General features: G+C 41.7%; 1 protein-coding gene and 1 non-coding gene across 2 annotated transcripts in view; one reads left to right on the top strand and one right to left on the bottom strand.

The window, feature by feature from the left end:
- Ap2b1 (adaptor related protein complex 2 subunit beta 1) overlaps positions 1 to 24,089 on the bottom strand; it is a 113,621-nt gene that overhangs the window by 23,031 nt on the left and 66,501 nt on the right. Inside the window, exons 16-19 of the mRNA XM_031354054.1 lie at positions 22,339 to 22,380; positions 21,384 to 21,530; positions 18,860 to 19,005; positions 17,189 to 17,318 (exon numbers count right to left, since the gene is read on the bottom strand). Of these exons, the coding sequence (XP_031209914.1) occupies positions 17,189 to 17,318; positions 18,860 to 19,005; positions 21,384 to 21,530; positions 22,339 to 22,380 (465 nt within the window). The remainder of the gene's footprint in view (positions 1 to 17,188; positions 17,319 to 18,859; positions 19,006 to 21,383; positions 21,531 to 22,338; positions 22,381 to 24,089) is intronic.
- Positions 20,110 to 20,245, top strand: LOC116079446. Its single transcript, XR_004113997.1, has one exon. It is a non-coding gene; the product is annotated as a small nucleolar RNA SNORA17 (small nucleolar RNA).

The raw sequence follows: 24,089 nt of genomic DNA, 5'->3' as shown, positions 1-24,089 counted from the left end.
CCAATTATGGGGGATTCTCAGAGATAATCCTGATGAAACAGAGCTATCTGGCTCATCTGTCAGTATCTGGGCACAATGAAAAATATAGCAATGAATATTGAAATATGAAATATTGAAATATGAAACTCTCCACAGAAAAGAGCAGTTTACTTTTCATCCAATCCTAATTAATCTTTAGTCCAATGCTAAGCTGCAGATAGTTCTCCTGTATTCTTTCTTTGACCATCTGCTGGGTGAGGAGGACTCATGTGAGCTGAGTAAGGCTCAAAAGGAACTGCTGGGTGTCCTAATTAAATGCTCCTTGTTGGTTCTCTGGAGATGCTGGAGCATTACCCACTGTCAAGGTATATGAACAGGAGCCCCACACAGGGCAAGTGTGCCAGCTTCCTCCCTTGATGATGGTGTTCCAGTCCCTAGGTAAAAGTGCCTGTGGGCACAACATGCACTTCAGCGCTGGTGATGCTGATAGAAACGGAAAGCTTTCAATACTACCACTTCTCTCCTGACTCCTAGAACTCGAAATCCTCTAGTAGGACAAATTATTACTGGACTTTAAAATACGACAAATTCCTAGGAGCCAATCTCTTTTTAGGCATTGTTTTAAGAGGAGGTAAAAACAGAAATGTGACTCCTGCTGTAAATCTTCATTCTGCCAAGAGAGCTTCTTAATCAAAGCTCTCAAGTCATTTAGACCATGGTTACATTAGATTCCAAAAGACGCCAGGGAGTAGATCAAGGTTGCAAAGTAGACAGACAGTGGTTTCCATGAGAGATTAAACCATCAGAATTTTGACTTGGGTAGAGGCACACAAGAATGAATCCATGGCTATCTATGAAAGAAGCCCAAAGCACAGGACTGTGAGAACTACTAGAATCAAGTTCTACAACCCTTAAAGAGTTATCTTTAATTTTTACGTATGTGTACATGTGCACATGCACACAGGTGCCTGTAGGGCCTGGAAGAGAGTGTTGGATCCCTGGAGCTGGAGTTACAGGTGGTTGTGAATCTCCTGGTTTGGGTCCTGGAAACCAAACTTTGGTTCTCTGAAAAAGCAGGACAAGCACTCTGAACTGCTGAGCTGTCTGTCTAGCCAAGCTCTGCAATTCTTACTGCAGTTTCAATCAGATCCATGTAGCCTACCTGCAGCCATTACAGAAGCTGTCTAAACTGCAAGGAACAGGCGAAACTAACACCCTTGAAGTCCTAACACAAGCTGGAGTGTGAGTGCAGCCAGCTAGGTGACAACTCATTCCCAAAGTGAAGTTCAGCTTAGAAATTTCAATCTTTGCACACCTTATCTCTTAAATCATAATCATACCCACTTTTTTCTCAGAAAAAAAGTGGGTATGATTATGATTTTTTCTTACACTGGTAAGAAAAAAGTGGGTCTGATTGCATACAAAGTCAAACCTGGAATCAGAATTTTTCTTTTAAAGGCAAAAAGTAGACTGCTTGATCATTATCTGAAGAAATGTTTTTCTTTTCTATGTATCCCTAACTGGCCTGAAACTTACTATGTAGACTAGGCCAGCTTCAAACTTACGGTGATCCACCTCTTTGCTCCCCAAGTGCTAGGATTAAAGGCGTGTGCCACCATGCCCAGCTCTGAATTCCTTACAAGTAAATTGTCCTTTAGCAAGTAAATGAATGAGCAGATAATGTGAACACTGTGTCATTTTATTTTGACTTAGTTTTAGAGCTGAGGTCTGAGTAGTTCAAGCTGGCCTCTCATTGGTCCTCTTGTTTCAGCCTCCTCAGTGCTAGGATTCTAGGCAAGAGCTGTCTTGCCCATTTTACTTTTCTATTACTAGAGTCGGTCTCTATGTGCCTCTTTCATATATATCTTTGCCTTTATTTGGGTTATGAAAGGCAAGCAAGCTACATTCTGGTCTCTCAGTGAAAATGTCCTGTTTAGCTGTATTTCCTGCAGGTATATAAATGATTTTAGTTTTTCTAAGACACTTAGAAAGAATCCTTAAACTTTTTCATTTACTCTGAGCTTGAGCTTCCAACTTTACCCTAGAAATACTAATAAAGGCAGTCTTGGGCTCTTACAACACAGTTGAATAACTTAGGGCTGGTAGTTTGATTTTATCCTGAAGAAGTATGGGTGTAAGTTAGTGACACAGAACTTTGTCAAAGGTTAGAAGAATAATATGTCCTATTTGTCTCCTCAGTTCCAATCTTGGGATGCATTCATGTGCTTGAAAACAGGGAAGGAACCTGTGATTGTTGGTCTGAGATTATATTTAGGCTTAGGATCACCTCCTCTCCAAAAATGGCTGTTGGACCACCAAGCAACAGCAGGCAGAGGTTATAATGGGGGATACCCTGCTAAGATGAAGAGTTGGTCTTGCTGAATACTGTTCAAGAACTAGAGGAATCTGAAATTTCTAAATGGAAAAAAGGCCCATGTGCTAAATATTTACTACTCTCTGTTGTTTGGCACTGTTCTAGGCACTGAGGTATTGTGAGTGTGGGGGCAGTAACTGCTGCTCTTTTACAGTTTACTCTCATCAGAGTGGGGAAGGAGTGAAAAACATGTATTTAAAATGTGGTAAGCAGCATAGGAAGAAAAAAGGTCAAGGGACTGGGGGAGGGGTAGAGTGAGACCTTACTTAAAAGAGTCTATTTTTGGCAGAGGCCTGAATGAAGCAAATAAACCACACAGATAGAAGTTGGGAAGGCATACTCCAGACAAGAAAATGGTGAATTTAAAGGTTTCAGAGTAGCAGTGGACTTACTGGCAGCCCTACAGAAGGGGAAGGGATAGAGGAATAGATGGAGTTAATGGGGTAAGAGGAAAGAAGGACATGGCTAGGATACATACGCTTCTGTCGGGACTTCAGCTTCTCAGCTTAGACAATTATGAATGTACATTCTTTCAGACTGGAAATATGAGCTTAAAGAAAGAGGGTTTGTGGTTTAACAACAGACAATCAATGTTCACCATAGCAGGCTCAGTCCTACGAGCTGCATGCCTTACAAGGAACTTCAAGTCAAGAGAAAATAATGTCAAGATATATGTCTCTGTTCTTGCTCCAAGTAGCTCCCCTCTCCTGTGCTGCAGATTAAACCCAAGGCCTGTGTTCTACCACTGAGCTATATACTCAGCCCCATGTCCTCATTTATGGAAGGAAAATAAGCTAGGAACTTATATGACCTCTTTCTGCCAAAACATGACTAACAAGTGATACATCTATACTGACCAAGCCAATGACTCTCCAGACACTTTCATTACAAACATTCATTTTTTTCTTCCTCTAGTTATTAGCCTTTAGTGAAATTCCCTTATATAGTATCATTTGGCCATTATAGTACTGATGGCCAAAAATAGCCATCAATAATTTCACAGGTCTTTCAGTTGAAAGATAGGTCACATCTCCATATGTGAAACTTAATATGATTTATTTTTATTCTATACATGTGTGAGTGTTTTGCCTGCATATAACATGAGTGCAAGATGCTCATAGAGGCCAAAAGAAGGGCATCAGATTCCCTGGAACTGGGTTATGGACTGTTGTGAGCCTTCAGTGGGTGCTGAGAACTGAATCCAGGTCCTTTGCAAGAGCTGCTAGTGCTTTTAAGCACGGTGCCACCTCTCCAACCCTCCAAATGCTTATTTCTTACTTTAGCAGTTCTGCAAACGCTATACAACTAACAAACACACCACAGGCATCACTCTCCTCCTTTTCAATGACAGTTATCCATACCCTGTCAGGACTGGGAGACTGCAGCTATCACATCTTAAATATCATAACATTAATGCTCAGGGATGGAAGAAGGGAACCTCCTGCCTGCTGCCTGCTGTGAGAGCTTATTGTTAAACTTGCCTTATTTTCAAAAGTTCAAGAAGTTGAACCCAGGGGCTTTAAACATGCTAGGCAAGAGTTCTACCAATAAGCCATACCTCCAGTGCTGTTAAACTTTAAAACAGGGGCTAGCGACTTGGTGCAGTGAGTAAGGACACCTGCCATACACAACCTGAGTTAAGTCTCCAGACCCACATGGTAAAAGGAGATTACCAACTTGTGCCAATTCTTTTCAGAGCCCTTCACATATTCACACTGTAGGAGGCAAAAAGGTTCCTGGGTTCACAGATAAGCACCAGGAGAACCAGGAATGTTAAATTTCCTCAAAGGAAGGTTAAACATACACGTTCCTTCAGAAGAAGGGATGCATAACCTGCTGTCCGCCCAGAAGGCTGAAAGCCAACAGAGTTAACAGCCTGGTGACCTTTGTGCTATCTGTGTGGCCATATTATATCCTCCTCAACACTTACCAGGAGCCTTTTTTTTTTTTCTCAGTCAATCTATAGAACCTATCTTTATAAAAAGTGTCACATGTGGTTTTGATGTAGTCCTATCTGATCTTTATTTAGCTTACTTTGTTCCTCAAGATTTATGTATCCTTAATTGTGCACATGGGATTGAGTTATTTATTACCAGTAAAGTTTTCACCAAATTGTGCTATGCTTAAACAAACTACTCAGAAGTTTCAACAAAAGCAGCTACTGAATCACTTTGAACTGAATGGTCTTCTTGCCTCTCACAGACCGTTCCTCTGCTGGCTATGGAGGTTAGAGACCCTCATATCACATATATATATATACTAAATCATTTTCAAAGGCCTTTTAAAACATTTACTATACAGTGTACCAAGTCCTAAGGTAATAACATCCCACATCATAAACTAGTATGCTGTAGAAGCCCTAGTAACAGCATAAAAACCTCATTAGCTGCAAACTAGAAATCAAGGAGAGACACAGCTGTGCCTGTGTACTGGCCTGTTATCCAATGTTATGTGGACAAAAGAAGACATGGCTGCTGAGATGCTGGGCAGAGGACAGGTCACTGAGCACGGAAGCTATCTCTACATAGTCCATTATGGAGGGAGGTCATATACAGAAGGAACAGATATTATCAGTGAAAGCAATAGATTATGAGTATTTACCCTCCAATTCTTTGAACGGTTCCTGGAAATAAAGGCAGCTACTAAGCCAAAGATCACTGTTTATCCATACAGCTTTCAAAAATGACTAATCAATATTTTTCTTTTCCAAACTATAATAGATTTTAGTGATATTTACCAGCAAACCCCAGTTCTAACTAGGTTTTCTTCTTAAAAATACTAATACTGACAACTAACTTTATCAGACTTTCTCTTAAACCAGGGTTTCCTGAAATGGAACAAGAGGGGCAATAAAGCCAGGTGCAGTGATGTACAACTGTAAACCCAGCTACTCAGAACACTCAGGTAGGACAGACTGGGTAACAGAGAATTTATCTCAAAACAATAAAAAACATAAATAAAAGTAAAAATTAGTTCAGACTAGGCACATTTTCATTACATGTCCCCATGATTTTCACTCTGTGTATCTTGATTCAGAAAGAAACTTATTCTATAAAATCTACAGTTGGTACCTATGAGATGCTAAAGGAAGATATATTTCAAACAATCAAACAAAAAACAACTGTCTTTCTTATGGAATTTCACAAAGACAGAAGCAGAACATTTTAGGATAATGAACACCAATGTATTCCTGAAGACACTCAAACACAGCCAGTGCTGTCTGACTTCTACCAGAAACAGAACAGAGGAAAAGCAATTCCTCCAACTCTAGGATGTTAGATTCTTGCTATGAAGGAACCTGGGTTTTGTGCATGTTAGACAAGAGCTCTGCTCCTGAGATACAGCCTGAGCCCCACAACTGTATGGTCTTTAAACATGCGGGTTCATAGGGCTTTTCTAAGCATCTTCGTTACTTGTTCTATGTGTATGTTTTGTTTTTATTTGTTTTTAGGGGGTGGAAATTAACCCCAGGTCTCAAACAAGATAGGCAGAGTTATACCAATAAGCTATACCCCAAGCCCTCAAGTTTTATTTCAATATATAATTATTTTCATATTAGGAAGCCTGCATAACCCATGCATTTAAAAAGTTAAAAAAAAATTCCTTGGGCTGGTGAGATGGTTCAGCAGATAAGAGCACCGACTGCTCTTCTGAAGGTCGTGTGTTCAAATCCCAGCAACCACATGGTGGCTCACAACCACCCATAATAAAATCTGACACACTCTTCTGTGTACTCATTTATAATAATAAATAAATCTTAAAAAAATTCCTATCTTATAAAACATAACACTAGAGCAAAACATAAGAGAGTGGAGTAAGTAAATCCAAATGTGAATGTGACTCGGACTCTAAAACAGACTTAGTCCAGCTCAGGAAAATCCCAACATTCTCTTGAACTCGAACCTCTAATGTACATTAAAGCTTTGTGTGAAGATTTTTCAGAATAATAAGAACAGAGGGACTATAAAGAGGTTACCTGCTTTGTATTGAAACTTCAAAGTTCTCTAGATGCATAAAGATATAGTTAAAGCTATTTCCAACCATGCAACAAATGAGAAGATTCAATTGGATTTTATTTTCTATCATTCACTCATAACTTATAATTATGATGGAAGATGGTATGATTTTAACAAACAAAAGTCTATTATAGATTACTACTAGTGTAGATATTTAAAAAAATTTCTTTTAAAAATTCCTTAGCCTTTGCTCCAGGTCTTAGCATGGGCCTCTGCCCCAATGAACAACAGCCTCACAAGGAGCTTCCCTACTGTATGAGCTTGGTATTCTGAGAGCTGAGCTCTATATTCAGCAGCAACTGTCTCCTGACGCTGCCAGATTATTTCTAATCTAGCAGAGCACCTAGATTCATGAGAATATGCTCACATATTCTCATGCCTATTGCTCACATGTAGGGAATGTAGTCATTCATGGGGACAATTGCTTTAACAGATGTGCTACTTGGGTTTTGTCAATTTGACACAAACCTAGACATATCTGACAAGAGAGAATGACAGTTAACTCATTATGGGTTATGCCACCCTTGGACAGGTGATCCTGGGGATATAAGAAATCAGACTAATAGGCCAGAGTAGTAGCAGTGTACACCTTTAATCCCAGTGCTTGGGAGGCAGAGTGCAGGAGGATCTCTATGAATTCAAGGCTGCTTGTCTACTAGGGAGTTCCAGGACAGCCAGGGCTATATAGTGAGACTCTGGCTCAAGGGAGGAAAAAAAAAAAAGAAAAAAGAAAAAAAGAAGAGGAAGAGGAGGAAGAAGCAGTGGCAGCAGAGAAAGCAGGCTGAGCAAGCCGAGCGAGGCATGAGGGAAGAAGCCAGTCGGCAGACTTCCACCATGGGCTTCTGCTTCAGTTCCCACCTCTAGGTTCTGCCCTGACTTCTTTCAACGACAAACTGTGATAAGGAACTGTAAGACAAAATAAACCTTATTTTCTCTGTGCTGCTTAGTTTTATGTCAACCTAACACAGCTAGAGTCATTTTGGAAAAAAGGAAACTCAAATCAAGAAAATGTTCCCACCAGACTGTTTTATGGGTAAGCCTGTGGTGCATTTTCTCGACTGATAATTGATATGGGAGATTGTAGCTCGTGATGGGCAGTGCCGCCACTATGCTGGTGTCCTATAAGAAAGCAGGTTGAGGGCTGGTGAGATGGCTCAGCAGGTAAGAGCACCGACTGCATTTCCAAAGGTCTTGAGCTCAAATTCCAGCAACCACACGGTGGCTCACAACCACCCATAATGAGATCTGATGCCCTCTTCTGATTCGTCTGAAGACAGCTACAGTGTACTTATGTATAACAATAAATAAATCTTTGGGCCTGAGCAAGCAGGGCCAACCAGAGCGAGCAGGGTTGACTGGAGTGAGCAGAGGTCCTAAAAGTCAATTCCCAACAACCAGATGAAGGCTCACAACTATCTGTACAGCTACGATGTGTACTCATATTCATGAAATAAGTAAATAAATCTTTTAAAAGAAAGAAAGAAAGAAAGAAAGAAAGAAAGAAAGAAAGAAAAAAAGAAAGAAAGAAAGAAAGAAAGAAAGAAAGAAAGAAAGAAAGCAAGCAAGCAAGCTGAGCAAGCCACGAGGAACAAGACAATAAGCAGCACCCTCCATGACCTCTCCATCAGCTCCTGCCTCCTGATGGACTGTGCTATGGAATCGCAGGCTGAAACCAATCCTTTCCTCCCCAAGTTGCTTTTCATTATGGTATTTAATAACAACAATAGAAATTCTAACTACAGACATGTTCTGACAACAATCTAGTGGTGGGGTATTGGTTAGGAAAACAAAACAAAACAAAAACAAAACAAAACAGGACTGTTCACTGTTTATCTTCTCTGAGGGAAGTGAATGTAGATGCTAGGAATCAAGCATTGTCCATGTACATCAGGCAAGCATTATAGCACTAAAGTCCATCTTTTTTAACCTGAATCTCAGTTATCCTGTCAAAAAAGATAAGTGTCAAGAAGCACAATCTAGTAAATAACCTGTATCTAAGATTCAAAACACCAAATTTCTTTGATGAAACTGAAGAACACATGTATAGTCCTGATGTAACAGAAAAGAAATGTACTGAAATAGCCACAGAAATTATTTATTATTAGTTAGGAAAGTATTTGTAATTTTTTATAATTAAGACTCCATTTCCTTATATGATGCTTCTGAGACTTTTTAGGACTGTTTGAGGGTATGGTATATAGCATTGCATCTGTGGATGTGACCAGGGCGGATGCACTGTGCCTGTGCTAGCTATTCCCAAGGACCCAGTACATGGAACAAGCAGCACCCATGAAGGCCACATGGAGTACCCAACTATGGATCATGAAAAGCCAATGAAGCCTTAACCCTGAACTTGTTTGCACCATGCATCCGTCGGAAAAAAAGCTGAAAATGCCAAGCTGGCCTGCTTCATCCAAGGCGCAGGTGCAACGAGGGGCTCCTGGGCTCGGCTGGCCGCCGCAAGGCAGTTTGGGAAATGTAGTCCAAGGACTGACTTTTGTAACCTGCCCTTCCCTGTACGAACCAGCCCAGACCAGGCGAGCTGCGCTTCTAGGTGTTCTACATTGGGAATCGTGGTAACTGAGACTTCTGTCTCTCTCTGGATCTCTAGTACACCCTGCCTGACATGGGCTAGTAATAAGTTAGATAACCAGGTGTCGCCCAAATAGCTAAAACGCTTGTGCACTGTCATAGCAGCCACCCGCCCGTCTACCCGCTGTATTCTGTAGCTGGACCAAGCGCGCAGGCTGCTGTAGGAGGAATCACTGAACCGCAGAGTGCAGAGCCCAAGCTCCGCCCAAAGCCAGCGGGCAACCTTCTTGTTTGGCTCTGTGCAGAACAGTCAAACACGGCTCGCCACCGGGGAGTTGTATCAGAACAGGCGGCTGTGCCTGGTCTCTGAGACTGCCAACCCCTCCCGGCCCCGGCCACACCCCCAGAGAGCAGCACAGGACTGTGGGCTCTGAACCAGGCTGTCTAGCCAGTCAATCTCTGCTCTCTGCTCCGATCTGAGCAGGTCACCCAGGAGCTGCGGGTGGGCAGAGTGGGAGGTACACAGGCAGCTGTACCCAGAGATTCGCCGACTGTGCGAACCTGACCCTGTTTGGCAGACCGGCTGACTGGCAGATCTGATGTCGGATTCTTGCGCACTCCCCTGGGCCCGCCCGCCCCGTGCACCCTGTAATATAGACATAAGACAAGACTTTCTCATTCATACCACGATACAAGACTTCACATGTAACATGAAAACACATAAACATATACCTCTAGCAGCTCTGAGCACCAAGCTGAACAAAACAGGGGAAAGACTACCTCTAAGCCTAGAGTTACCGCAGTCCACATCTCTCGGAACCAAATCCGAGCACCCAGCCTCACCGGCTGACCCCCTGAACCCCAGCTAAACCAGCTGAAAACCTGGCATGCCAGACCCCTCGGCGGATAGCCCCGCCGAACTCCTGCCGACATCTTGGCGAAAATCTTCGCCATCAAATCTAGCCAGAATTGAGAGCTCTGAGTGTTATAACTTCAACTCAGCCCCGGTTAAAGAGATCTGGAAACCCAGATGGGGCTGCCTCATAAATAAGACTGTAAGTGCATATCTTTTAATTTTCTAGAAGAAAATTAGCCCATCTTGTCCTCAACCCAGGGGCAAAATGTTTCACTCTTACCCCTAAGTCTCAAACCATCTACCCCAGTTCTGGGGAGCTATCTAGAAATCTCTGTATCTATGATAAATTACCACTCTTAAAGCACTCCCATGTCTTAGCCCCACGTTGGGCGCCATCTGAAGGGGACCACCCCGCGGTCTCTCTTCCTCCGTGGTTATACACGAACTGGGTTAATTGGGTCCTGGGAAGGCAAACGGTTAACAAGGAAGGACACAGACGCCAGGTAGATGTGAAAAGAGAGAGAGAGCTTTACTGAAATACACTCAGTATTTATAGTTACCCTAGGAACCAGACTCAGAGGAATTCGAGACTTGTTCATCTAACATAAACAGGAGAAAATCCATTAACACCAGACCAGAAGGAGATCTTGAAAGGAAGTTCCGGTAAACCTTTAACATAAGCATGAGACCTGCTAAGTCTTTGATCTAAGGAACAGCAGTCAGGGTTCCACACAGCGGGTGTCTAGCCCCAGCTTCCAGCCTGTTGGGGAGTCGTTCCCAAGCAAAAGGGGGGGAAGGAGTCCACAGCAAAAGCCTTTCGTCTGAAGGCACTCACCAGTCTGTCTGGTTCAATAGCTACAGCCGTGGGCTTTCTGGGTACGAATGGACAGACAGGAGACAAGAAACAGCAGGGACAGGCACCACTGCAACTAACTGTCTTACAAGCTGCGACTACAATGGAGGAGTGACAAGGGACAGAATTCTCTTAAGACAATACAGTAACAAAAACCCTGATAAAGTCTTAAAGACAAGAATCAGAAGTGGTGTCCTCTGCAGCTCGTGTTCCACACTTTCTTCCCTCATCACAAGTAAAGGGTGCTGTCTTATTTTAGAACAGACACACAAGGAAAAAGAATCAAGAGACACACATCCATTTCTTTCCCTAATCAACGCTTTAGCCTCTTTTTTTTTTTTTTATGTGTATGGGTACACTGTAGCTGTACAGATAACCGTGAGCCATCACGTGGCTGTTGGGAATTGAACTCAGGAATTGAACTCAGGCTCGCTCTGGCCCCGCTCCCTCCAGCGTAATACACTGTAGCTGTCTTCACACGCACCAGAAGAGGGCATCCGATCTCTTTACGGGTGGTTGTGAGCCACCATGTGGTTGCTGGGATCCGAACTCAGGACCTTCGGAAGAGCAGTCAGTGCTCTTACCCGCTGAGCCACCTTGCCAGCCCGCTTTAGCCTCTTATCCAACAATTTATTTAAGATTAAGAGACAAAAGGTAAAAAGATATAACTGTAAACAGAAAGGACTAGTTCTTTAGACAAAGATTCATCTCAAAGGTGAGTCTACATAGAAGGAAACCAAGACCTTAAAAATTTTCATTTACTTATTTGCCTTTGTGTGTGTGCATACTTAGGCACATGTACCACAGTGTATGTGTGGAGGTCAGAGGCAGGAGTTTGTTTTCTCTGTTTGGTGGGTTCCAGGACTGAGCTTAGGTTTGTCTGGAGGCTTCAAATACCTTTACTGGCTGAACCATTTTGCTGGCTTACAAAGAATTTTTAAGGTGTTATCAGTCTTTGAAGCAAAGACAGAAATATAAATCGCATTAAGGTTGAGGATGTGGTTGAGTCGGCAGAGTGTTTGCCTCGAATTCACAAAGCCCTGGGTTCAATTTCCAGCACCACACAAAGAAGTGGTAGCATGCTGGGCAGTGGTGGCCCACGTCTTTAATCCCAGCACTTGGGAGGCAGTAGGCAGGCAGATTTCTGAGTTCAAGGAAGCCTGGTCTATAGAGTGAGTTCCAGGACAGCCAGGGCTATACAGAGAAACCCTGTCTTGAAAAAACCAAAAACTGATAGCATAAGCCTGTAAATTCAGATGTTCAAGGTCATCTTCAGCTACATAGTTGAAGTCAGCCTCAAACACAGGAACACTGTTATAACTAAAGGAGAATAAAAACACTTTACAGCCATAGATCCACAAAGGAAGGGAAAACGTAAGAGCAATAAAATCTTAATGGAAAATACACAGATTGGCAAAAATATCATAGGGTTCCTAAATGCTTAGGGCTTGTAGCACTCCGGATTTGGCCATTTAAAAGAGTAGACAGGTGGAGAGGGTGGGAATGCTGCCTGCCTAGCAAGCGGGAGGCTCTGAGTTCAACCCACAGCAAAGCTCTATTAAAGAAAAGAGGATGCTGGGTGGGAGTGGCACATGCTTTTAATCCCAGCAGAGGCAGAAGTAGGTGGATCTCTGAGTGAGTTCCAGGACAGCCAGGGCTACACAGAGAAACCCTGTCTCAAAACAAAAAACAAAACAAAACCTAACCAAAACAAACAAAAAACCAAACCAAAACAACCCCCCTCAAGAAGAAAAAGGAATGCCGGCGGTGGTGGTACACACCTTTAATCCCAGCACTTGGGAGGCAGAGGCAGGTGGATTTCTGAGTTCAAGGCCAGCCTGGTCTACAGAGTGAGTTCCAGGACAGCCAGGGCTACACAGAGAAACCCTGTCTCGAAAAACTAAAAAGGATTAAGATGCTATCAACAGGCCTAGATTTCCATTCCTTTCCATACTGGTAGATGTTACCTGAGACCCTAGCCTCTGTGTAAAATGGAAGATTAATTCCTTCAGAGAGGATAAAGCAGTTGAGGGTTGGTAGGTTCAGTGACCTTATACAGACTGAATGCTAAGGCTCTCTCACCTATCCCAGTTCCCAGCTTCCCAATGGCTGGCAGAGACTTTATAGTACTCTCAGTTTATGTAAGGACTTTTAACAAAGAATCAAGAAGTTCAAGAAAAGACATAGTTTTTTAAAGAGTCCACAGAAATCATCTGATTTTAAGAACATGAAAAGAAAACTAAGCCCTTCCTGCAACAACCGCCTCAATGACCTGAGAGATGATTTCAAAGGCGTAATTAGAGTTCTAGACATAACAGGGCAGGGAAAAAGAAAGAGTAAGACAGAACTCTTCCAAATTTGAGAAAAGTATCAGCACACAGATTCCAGATGCTCTCTGAGCTCCAGGTCACGTGAGTATGAGCCAGGATGGAGTGGGCAAGAGTTTGTAGATAGAGATGCTTTCGACACCACTCAGCCTAGTAACTATTAGCCACACATGGTTTTACTTGTAGTAAAGAAATGGAAATGATTACCTAATTTTAATCAATTCCAGTTTATACCACATGTAGGCTAATGGCTACTATATTAAACAGCACAACTAAAGAGGGCTGGGGATATAGCCCTGTCCTACAGCACTGCCTTAGCACAGCACAAGTTCCTTAGTTTCATCACCCCCAAACCCAACAAACACAGCAAAGAGACTTAAAGGAATAGCAATTACCCTTTATAGGGAAGGCTGGATTGAGTTCTTCCTGTAGGATTCAACCACTTTGGCCCAAGCTAAACTGAAGCGCACTACGTAGCCCAGGCTAGTCTTCTACTTGCTGCAAGTATAAGTATCCTTTTGCCTATGCCTCTCACCAGTACTGGGATTATAGACATCATGCCCGACCCCAGATGACTCTGTAAACTATACTTATAAATCCCTGGTGAAAAGCATCCCGGAAGGATGATGCTATGAATATTCTCATGTATAGAACAGAGAAAAAGGAAGCATGCTGCTATGGGAACCCATGAGCATGTCATAACCGGACTGTCTCTGCGCAGGCTCTGACTTGAAGAAGCAGTTACTTGCCAGTGAGTATTCTGAGAAAATGTTTCTAAGCAACTAACACACGTGAAATGAAAAAACAATGACACTGGAGTCAATTAAACACATTTAGAGGAAATTTATTTAGATACTTGTTAAGGGCTTTGTTTTATTTAAATAGAGGGAATAATTGTCCCCTTTTAGTAATATAATTATCTGATATGAATAAACTCAAAAGAATTCCACAGTGCAGCAAATTTTACTCTGTATGCTACTTAACAAGCTGGACTTACAAGCTGGTGTATGTGTGTGTTACTGTGGGTCAAACCTAGACCTTTCCACACTGTAGGCAAGCACTTTGCCACTAAGCTATATCCACAGCCTCACAAAAGCTTCTCTGATCAACACTGGAAGGTCAGTAAAACCATTCTAGGTTCAAATGTCTACTAGAGATTTCATTCCTGTATCTGTAGTATAATCTGCTTTCTATTTTAAGAAGTAACTGGGGCTGCTTGCTTTGTAAGCATGAGGACCTTACAGTAAAACAAAAACAAAAATGGTAGAAAATGCTTTTAATACCAGCAGTGGGGAGACAGGTAAAGACAGGCAGATCCGCTGCTCACCTAGCTTGGTGAACTCCAGGCCAACAAGAGACCATCTCCTAAAACAAGGTAGGCTTTTGAGGAAGGACACCAAGGACACCTCTGGCCAACACACATGTGGGAATAGCAGGCCTAAGAGATGGCTCAGTTGGTAAAGTGCCTGATGTGTATGAGTACCTGAGTTTAAGTCTTAGAAACCACATAAAAAAGCTAGTAATGGTGGTATGTATCTGTAACTCTAGCACTTTGAAAGTAAAGAAGAGAGATACCTGGAGCTCATTAGACAACCAGCCAGCTGAATCAACAAAGTCCAGGTAAGATCCTATCTCAAAAGATAAGATGGATAGATGCTAACCACGGGCCTCCATATCCACATGCACACACCATATATGGACCCACCATGCACAAACCCACCAGGCCCAAAGACATGTGAAGGAGTGGTGGTATATTTTTAACTTATACTAGTTCATACTATAACAAATGATAGTTTAATATGCATTTTAATGAAAACATTTGTAGCTGCATTATATTATAGTCTAATCCAAGTTAAATTCTGACTCTTGTTGGTGTCAGGGACAGGGGAGGAATGGGAGCTAAGCCCTGCAGTCCTTCCCTCACTTCAGCTATTTATTTGCTTCCTTCTCCCAGCAGACATTAATTCAGTGTTCAGAGCATAAAAGCTTTTTTCTTTTTAAGGTTTTGTTTATCTTTACCACTGAGAAATGCCAATTAATAAGAGAGTCACAATAATGCTATCCCTGAGAGAAAAAAGCCCAAGAGGAAAACTTGAAGAATCAGTAGTAGTCATCTACTACTAGTAGTAAATCAGATGGACTTAGGTGTGTGACAGCCCCAATCTCTTCAGACACAATGTTTTACAGACTGCTTTAAAAAAAAAAAAATGTATTTAATTTTATTTTATGTGTATTGGCATGAAGGTGTCAGATTCCCCTGGAACTCAAGTTATAGATGGTTGTGAGTTGTTGTGTGGGTGCTGGGAATTGAACCTGGTCCTCTGAAAGAACAGCCAGTGTCCTCACCACCGAGATATCTACAGACTGATTTTTTACAACAGCACACATGAGAAAAATAATTTATTAGTCCCAATATTGTATCAGTATCTTCAAGGGAGGGCTTCACAATAAGATCATCCTTCTTTTAGGAGGGCCCCTCTCTGGGATTCAGTAAATTAGAAATGCAAACAGGAAAGTGAACTAACATTCCTTTGTTTTGTTTTAAGAACTGAAAACTTGTCCTAGTTTCTGTGACCCAAATATCCTTCCTACTTCTGAAGGAAAGCATTCATGCATGCACACTGACCGTCCCAGACATCATGCTTGGGGCTTAATGAGCCAATGGGAGGTTAGCCTCCAAGAAAAGAGAACAGATGCATATCTGGGTTAGTTACTTGAAGGCTGTGAGCTGGAAACACTCCCTAACACAGGACTTTCCTCATAGTAACAGCCAGTTCTATCTACAGAGTAACCCTAGATTTCTCTTTCTAGTCTCAGCCAAGTTACACTCTGACTCACTTGTCTAGTCTAAAAAATTCTTATTCAGTGCTAAGAAAAATCAGCAATTAGCCACTGTGGCAACAAGGTAGTCAGTGAAGTGGCAGACAATTGTATTAGTATCTTAGAGTACTGAAAAATGTTCAGTTCTACATTCAACACAGTATCTTGTTTTATTAGCAGTCATATTTTGCATTGATATCTCTAGAACATCAAGCAATGTGGTCCAGTTGTCTGGACTGGAAAGCACATGGTTAATAATTTTGTTTCACCATGTTAAATATATTTTACAGTCTCATTCAAACTATTCTATCATTTCAATTTCTAAGCAGGGAATAACAACCCTCTGCTAAACCTTATTGCTTCTCTCTTTTCTTATTTTTACATTTTGATCAAGTGCAAGCTCTTTTCATTATCAACATATTTTCTTTTCAGCTGGGAGTCTTTTTTTTAAATTAAGATTTATCACTTTTATTTTATGTGTATGAGCATTTGCTTGCACACATATGTGTATGTATGTATATGTATGTGTACCCAATGTGCTGTGCCTACAGAAGCCAGAAGACGGTGGACAGTTCCAGATCCACTGGAACTGGAGTTACAGACAACTGTAAACTGCCATGTGGGTGCTGAGAACTGAGTCCTGGACCTCTGTTAAATGCAGCCTGAGTCTCTTCAGCTGGAAGTCTTAAACTAGGCATAATGGTGCATGCCTATACTCCTACATTGAGAGGTGGGTAGGGCCTGGAGGATTAGAAGTTTAAAGTTATTCTCAGCTACTTGCAGAGATGCCAAATTAGGTTAAATGAGATCATCTCAAAAAACAAACAAGCTTTAAGTCTCTAAGTAACTGCATAGTTTTTTGCTGTTGTTGTTTTGTTTTTGTTTTTGGTTGTTTTTTTGTTTTTAATTAAAACCAAATAAAAACTCTTTATCACAGTTATTTCAAACTATTTTGTTACCAACTTTATCACAAGAAAAGAGGTTTTTTTCTTAGAGGTTTCACGTATTGGCGGGAGCTAGGGGGAGCCTTAGCATGCTGGAGTTGAGATGGGGGAGTGGCCTGGTGGGAAGTCACTGGAAATGTTGGCCCTTAGTAGACATTCAGTAGTTCTTGTGAGAGCCTGTCTTAGACGTTTTTATTTAAAAGAATCACGGCCTCTGCCTCTTTTTCCCAATGTTGCCATTATGATCTTTTCCTGTCACAGGTCACCTACCACAATTCGATGCATGACACAAGGAGCCGAAGCATCCTCACCAGAGTGATTAAAGTTGACACCACACACACACACCTCCCAAACTTTAAGCTAAATAAGCCTCTTATGTGGGCATTGTATCATAGCAGTGGAAAGGAGCTACTGCAGATGGATCCCTTTATACATAAGGGGAAGTCAGCAATACAATAACACTCTGTAAGTGAAGTAAAACTCTGACCTGCAAGTTATTCAGAGGTTCCATCTTCATGACTGGGCCCAGGGTATTGAGAGGCAGAGAGACATCGATGCTCTGGTTGGGCATCAGTGGAGTATGTATGGCCAAGGCAGTGCTTGGGATAACGCCGAAGCTAGAAAAAGGAACACCCAGACACTTGTCAAGAGGCAGGAGTCACACGCCTGTGAGTCTGCATGGCTTCTGCCACAGAGAAGTAACTTACAGACAACTAAATGGAAGGAGCAACAGGAAGCAGTGTGAGTACTGACCTGCTCCAACACCACCTATGCCAGAACTTTACACGGATTAGAAGAGGGGGAAGGTGTTCACAGGCAGCAACTATTGCTGATGCTAGGATTTTGAGAGGTTCTTCTGTGTGCTCATGTGTGAGATTCATGTTGCTGGAAGAACAGATTCAATGAGCATCTCTCTCTTTCATAGATAGATAGATAGGTAGATAGATAGATAGATAGGTAGATAGATAGATAGATAGATAGATAGGTAGATAGGTAGGTAGGTAGGTAGGTAGGTAGGTAGGTAGGTAGGTAGGTAGATAGATAGATAGATAGATAGGTACGCACGTAGGTAGGTAGGTAGGTAGGTAGGTAGGTAGGTAGGTAGGTAGACAGATAGATATAAATTTTTTCTGTAAATAATCTTCTGGTAAAGATTTAAGAATCTCTCTTCTCTGTGGGTGAGCCTACCTAGCACTTATGAGTCTAGGACAGGAAGATGACAATGAAAAATGAATGTTATGTCACTAGCTTCCTAACCTATGTGGTCAGTATAAAGGTAACAGTTTACTGTTTTCATTGTTCCACTCTCAAGGCACAGTGAAGAAGGCACCTTTTCTTTGCCAATATTTGTCATTGTCTTGATAGGATAGCCATTTTGATTGCATGAGACAGACTCTCAAAATGGCTTTAATTTACTTGTCCCCAATGGACATAACTGTTTTTGTCACTGTGTTTCATCTTTGGAGAACTGTATGTTCAGTCAATTTATTAGCCTATTAACTGAATAGTGGGTTTTTTTGTTGTTTTGTTTTTGGTTTGGTTTTGTTAGACAAGTTTCATGTAAGCCAGAGACTGGCTTTGAATTTAGTGTGTAGTCAAGGATTATCTTGAAGTCCTGATTCTCCTGCCTCCACCCATGAGTACAGGGGTTATAGGCATGTGCCATGATGCTCTTATTTGACTGCACGATTCATTTTCAAAAACCATTTTTGGCCAGGCATGCTGGTACATGCCTTTAATCTCAGCACTAGGGAGACAGAGGCAGGTGGATCTCTGAGTTGGAGGCTAGCCTGGTCTACAGAGAGAATTCAAGGACAGCCAGGCTAGAAATCCTAAAATCACCAAACGAAAACCATTTTGCTTTTCTTTCTCCTCCTGTCCTGTGTTTTTGTGTGTGTCTCTGTATGTGTCTGTCTATCTGTAGTGTTGGAAATCTAGCTCTAGGCTTATATATGCTAAGTGAATGCTCTTCCACTCAAGCCCATAACTTTGCCCTTGTTTTCCAGAATCAAAGCTGACAACTGAACAGACTTACAAGAGCCAAGCTTACTCTACATTCAGGACTTGCCAGCTTGAGATTTTACCCCATGTTGATTGGAGCATATTCAGAACAAGATACATAACTGCTCAACATCAAACCCAGCACGTTGCTTCTTACCTATTCTTGTTAAACTGGATGGCAAAGTCTGTCATATGCTGCAGAGCTTTGTTGGTGAAGTTCATTTCCATATAGATGTGCCCTTGGCGGTGAGTAAACGTCCCCGAAATCTCCAAGCCTTTAGCCTTTACCGCAGGTAGCCAGACCTGATGAGACACAGCACAAAGCCCAAGAGAGAAGATTTAGCCTGGAGCTCTTTCCCAACGTGTAAAGAGGAATTCACATCTCTTGAGAAAATTATGGGGATTTTTGCACAACAAATACTAAGTCCATGTGAAAAGGTCTGAATAAAGTATTTTTTAAATTTTGAGATTATGCTCAATTATTTAAGAACCAATTTAAAATAAAAGTCTATGAGCAACTGGCTTCTTTTCTATCTTCTGTTCAACTTGGTCATTTTACTGTTTTAAGTACTGTTGCCAAATGTTTACACAAGAAAAAAAACATTCTAATGAGTACCATGTTGCTGTTAGGCCTGAAAAAAAGACTTAAATGGAAGAAGTTGAATCTACTAATGCAAACTGCATGTCTATAATCTTTCAAGACATTTCTAACATTCCCAACACCTCAGTAATGGCAAGAACCATATGCTATAGTATATAATCTGAATGCTTTTTAAAAAATATATTATTGATTATGTATCCTTGGCTCCAGAATCTATATCCCTGATTCATGCTGCTTTAAAAATAAAAAAAAAAAAGTTTGTGAGCCGTTATAATCCCTAGCTAAAGAGTTTGTGAATAGTAAATAATCATGATTTACTCAGTCACACGGAAAATAAAAAAGAGAAACATAAGATCATTTTTTACTTATGAGAGCACATGGAAAATAAAGAGAAACATAAGATATTGTTTTTTTACTTATGAGAGTCAAAAAAGCAAACTAAAACAAACAAAAAACTCCAAATACTCAGTGATACCAGGAGTAATTTAGAATATGGGAGACTCGGTATTCTTTTTTTGTTTGTTTGTTTGTTTTTTTGAGACAGGGTTTCTCTGTGTAGCCCCGGCTGTCCTGGAACTCACTCTGTAGACCAGGCTGGCCTCGAACTCAGAAACCAGCCTGCCTCTGCCTCCCAAGTACTGGGATTAAAGGTGTGGGTCACCACCACCCGGCAAGACTCGGTATTTTTATGGTTTGGGGGCAGCAATCTGACACCACTTTTTCAAAGGGCAGATTGGTTATGTCTGTTTTAAATGTGAAATAATGAAGGCAATTGCAAAGTTACCCTATAAAGTTACCCATCCCAACCTGCCTGTAGAGGAATTAACTGTAGGTGTGACTGCTGGGTCACATGTGCATCAGTAGATGGCAGAGAAGAGAGAAGCTGTGTATATGCTTAGTGTTCTGATCCATGAACATCTGAATGATTAGTAGCCTAATATTTCTGAAAAAAGTGAGCCTGAGACAACCACCAAGCTGATGCCAGGCAGACCCAGAAAGGGAGCTAGCCTGAGATATCAGGTAGGCCCAGATGGGCTTCAGGACAGGGATGCAAGGATGTGTGTGTGTCGGGGAGGGGGTGGTGGGGGGGAGGGAGGGGAACAGACAGAAAGAAGAAGATAGAAAGAGACAGAGAGACAGGGAGACAGACAGAGACAGAGACAGAGAAACAGACAGACTAGAAGAATACCACCCCGTGGATACTAGCATGGGAGATCTTACAACATTGCTACAAACCTGTGCCCAAACACTATGGCTCAGTTCTGAGTCTACTTTTGGCCAAAAGTATCTGCTTTGGGAAATTCACCCAGAGAAAATTCTCTACTAGAGAGCTCTCAGTCAGGAAGTCTAGCCTATCTCCAATCAGGTCTGCTGAGCACCTCATTTGATGATGCTCTTTTGTTGCTCTTCCAATTGGGCGAACCCAGATGTCTCCACAAGGTGCTTGTGAGAACCTGATCTGATGACACTTTGTTGTCTATCTGCAGCTCTGATCTGTTCTTTCACTTCTGTCTGCTACATGTTAATACATTTACTCATTTGAAATCATAAGTGTGGCTGTCATAGGTTCTCTGTAGAGAACAGGGCATTCCTATGATGCTAGCACCTAGGAAGCTGCTGCAAAGGACCTTGAGTTGGAGCTTGGGCTACGAAAGAAACGAGGTTTACTAAAACCTATGAAAGTCAAATTTGACAGACTGTACTCTAGAATCCTTATCTAGTACCAATGAGGAAGGGGAATGAACAGAAGTTTAAAAACAAACAAAAAAAAATTGCCACTTTTCTCTAGCATGCATGCCCTTTCCGATGTACTATAAAATGATGTACCAGGTTTTTACTAGCTGTACTTTAATGCTGACAAATTGGATGTCTGTAGATATGAGGCCCAAGCTCACAAGTATTTAATATTTCCAATTTTAAGTCTAAATGTTTAAGGGGGATGTTAATGGTGTTTCCTACGGTTAAGTTTAAAGCTACCCTTTATCTTCCTCATGGACCCTCTGGGTTAGTGAAAGTAACTCCTGTTAGAAGTAATCTAGGATTTGTCCACTGAAAAAGTGTTGCCTGTCTACCTACTTACCGCCTTAGGTGCCACATATCCACCAGGTGCCATGCCTATCCCAGTGGAAAGCTCAAACAGGTCATTCAGACCACTGCTGACCACAGCAGGAGTAGGTGAAGGAGCGAAGGTTGCAGGCACTGATGATGGGATGAAGGACTGTCCTACCTTTGGGGAAAAAACAGAAAGAGATGAGAAAGGATACATTAGTTGTCCTTAAAATGTTACTTTGGTTTAACACATTTGTAAACCAATTAGAAAACACTGCAGTTACAGTATTTGCAAGAATCAAATCAGCAGAATGTCTCAATGATTGTTTTCCACCACTGATAAACATGCTTTAGAAGCTTTGTCAAGGCACAGGTAGGATGCAAGAACACAGCGATCCAGGATTTTGTCTGGTTTGTTTCCAATTTTAGCTTCCATGATTCTGTGCAAAAGGCCTACAGGTACCCTAACAAAAGAGGAGTTTGTTTCTATAGAACAAGGGAGAAGCATCCAACTTAAACAGTTCCACTTCCACTAGGGTTTGGCCAAGTCTTACTTCCCATCTGGACATTAATATCTAGTAGGAAGCTCTCTTGAGAGAGCTGATATTCATACTTCATAGGAACTCATCTATGAGAAAAGTGTCTCTATGCGTCCAGCAAACTCTCTCAAGGTCTTTCTGGACACCAGAGCATAAAAGCATTCCATAGACAAGATGGGAGGTTCCATTTTCTTCAGCTCTTAGATGTCAGAAACACAAAGATCTCTACAGGCACCACAACACCAGTCCCTAAAGATGTCCTTAGACCACATGTGACCCCATGTGACCCCAAGATGGCAAGTGACCCTGCACTCTCTACCCTCACACACTGCTACCGAGCTTGTGGAGTGCAGTGCCGGAGAGCAGCGGTGGCTCTGACAATGTGTGTGAAAGAAAGCATCAAACAGGGCAGAGCTTCCCATGGTGAAAAAAACAGATGGCACTTACTGCCGGACTTCCTCCAATGCCCCCGCCAAGGTCACTGCCAAGCTGAAAGAGAGAAAGGAGAGAGAGGAGAGAGAGGTAGAGTTCATTTAGCTAAGTACTAGATGCCCATATAGATTCTGTAAATTGTTCTACCAAGTCATTGGAAATACATGCCATTTGACTTGTCTCTCAGAGCCTAAGGGCTTCTAAATTGCCAAGAAACATGTCCTGGGGAACCGAGTGGTGGTAGTAGAAGGGTGGGAGAGTTTTGCAAAAAGTTGGAAAACGGAGCTGGCACATCATAGTGATGTTTCTGATCCTGTTTGTCTATGCAATTCATTGGCACAAATCCAAATAAGATTTTGACAATCTTATTGTATTTGACACAAAAATAAGTAAGTGTTTGTATATTCTATGAAGCTCTTTGCCCAAGCAGTATTATTTTTCCTTTACAAAGAAATTTAAGGCAGGGGGGCAGGGGGGAAGCAAAGGAAGACTAAAAATGCTTTAGCCTACAAAACCTGCTGCCTTACTGAAGTGATGGGAACCAAACCAATATTGAATTGCAACTTCTAGCTTCAAAAATTACCAGTGCAACATAAGGGTTTTTCAGTTGAGAATACTCCTTGGGGAAAACAGCTAGTACAGAAAGTTGGCATGCATGTTCTACATCCCACAGTCACTACCTCTAAAGATCACTGCGGTGATTTATTTGGGGCTCAAGTCATTTAAAGGAGGCAAAGAAGAGAATTAGACTGTTAGTTGTCAGGAAAACAATTCCACAGGCTCGCTCTTAGTCTTGTTTCTTTCCCTTCAGGGCCTGATAACATACACAATTCACCCTGAAGGAAGTCTTGTCTTCTAAGACAAGACCAATGAAGAAAAACTAGAGCTGTTTAGCTTTAGGTGATCATACCCACACACCCACACCAACACGTGCGCGCGCACACATGCATATATATTTACACACTCTAATGGTACTATTTACAGAGGTAAGATTTCTTGGTAGGGTGATGTCGGCAGTCAGCCCTGTGTCTGCCTCCTCCGTAGCTCTCACCATTATCTACAGTCACTGTGAATCACCAAATGTGGTTCGTTCTAAAAACACACTAAACGTCTAAATGTTTTTCAATAATTTTGTTTAGTGGTAATAATTTAGATATGTTGGGATGGTAGTAAAAACAAAGTTAGACTGTATCTTTATTATTTGGGAATAGTGATTTATGAACTGATAGTAATATATAAAATACTGCAAAAACCTAAAATTCAATCTGTACTCAGAAATAGTGAGGCCTATGCCAAAATTCTATTTCCTTTAAGTTAGAAAATTAATCCTAGCAGGTGTTTTAACCAAGCCAACATTTCTAGAATGTGGTTCTCAAAGACCACTTAATCGTGTCATTGATGTAGCCAAATAGTTATCCAAATCAAGGGGTCACTGCAGCCAAGAAGCTGAGTGACTAAAACGGTGGCAAAGCCAGTAGGAGAGATGCTGCATATCCCTTCTTCCTGGATCTAGAGTGACACAGATCTGCAGCATGACATCTGACAAACAAATATGTAACATTTCCTGCATGTGAGGCACGAAAAGATGCAGGGCAACAAAGGGAGCACAGATTAATCAGGGCAGGCTTTACAAGCTGCCAGGAGATAGAAGGAATAATGCAAACCCATACAGATAACTAAGCATAAAGGGAGATTCTGGAGGAACCACCTCCCTCTGCTCAGAGGAGAATGAAGATTCAAAGGCAAGGTAAAGTGGGGGGGGGGGG

This window comes from Mastomys coucha, unplaced genomic scaffold, assembly GCF_008632895.1.
Source record: "Mastomys coucha isolate ucsf_1 unplaced genomic scaffold, UCSF_Mcou_1 pScaffold5, whole genome shotgun sequence".
In the NCBI taxonomy this organism is placed as follows: Eukaryota; Metazoa; Chordata; class Mammalia; order Rodentia; family Muridae; genus Mastomys; species Mastomys coucha.
This window is presented reverse-complemented; position numbering and strand designations above follow the sequence as displayed.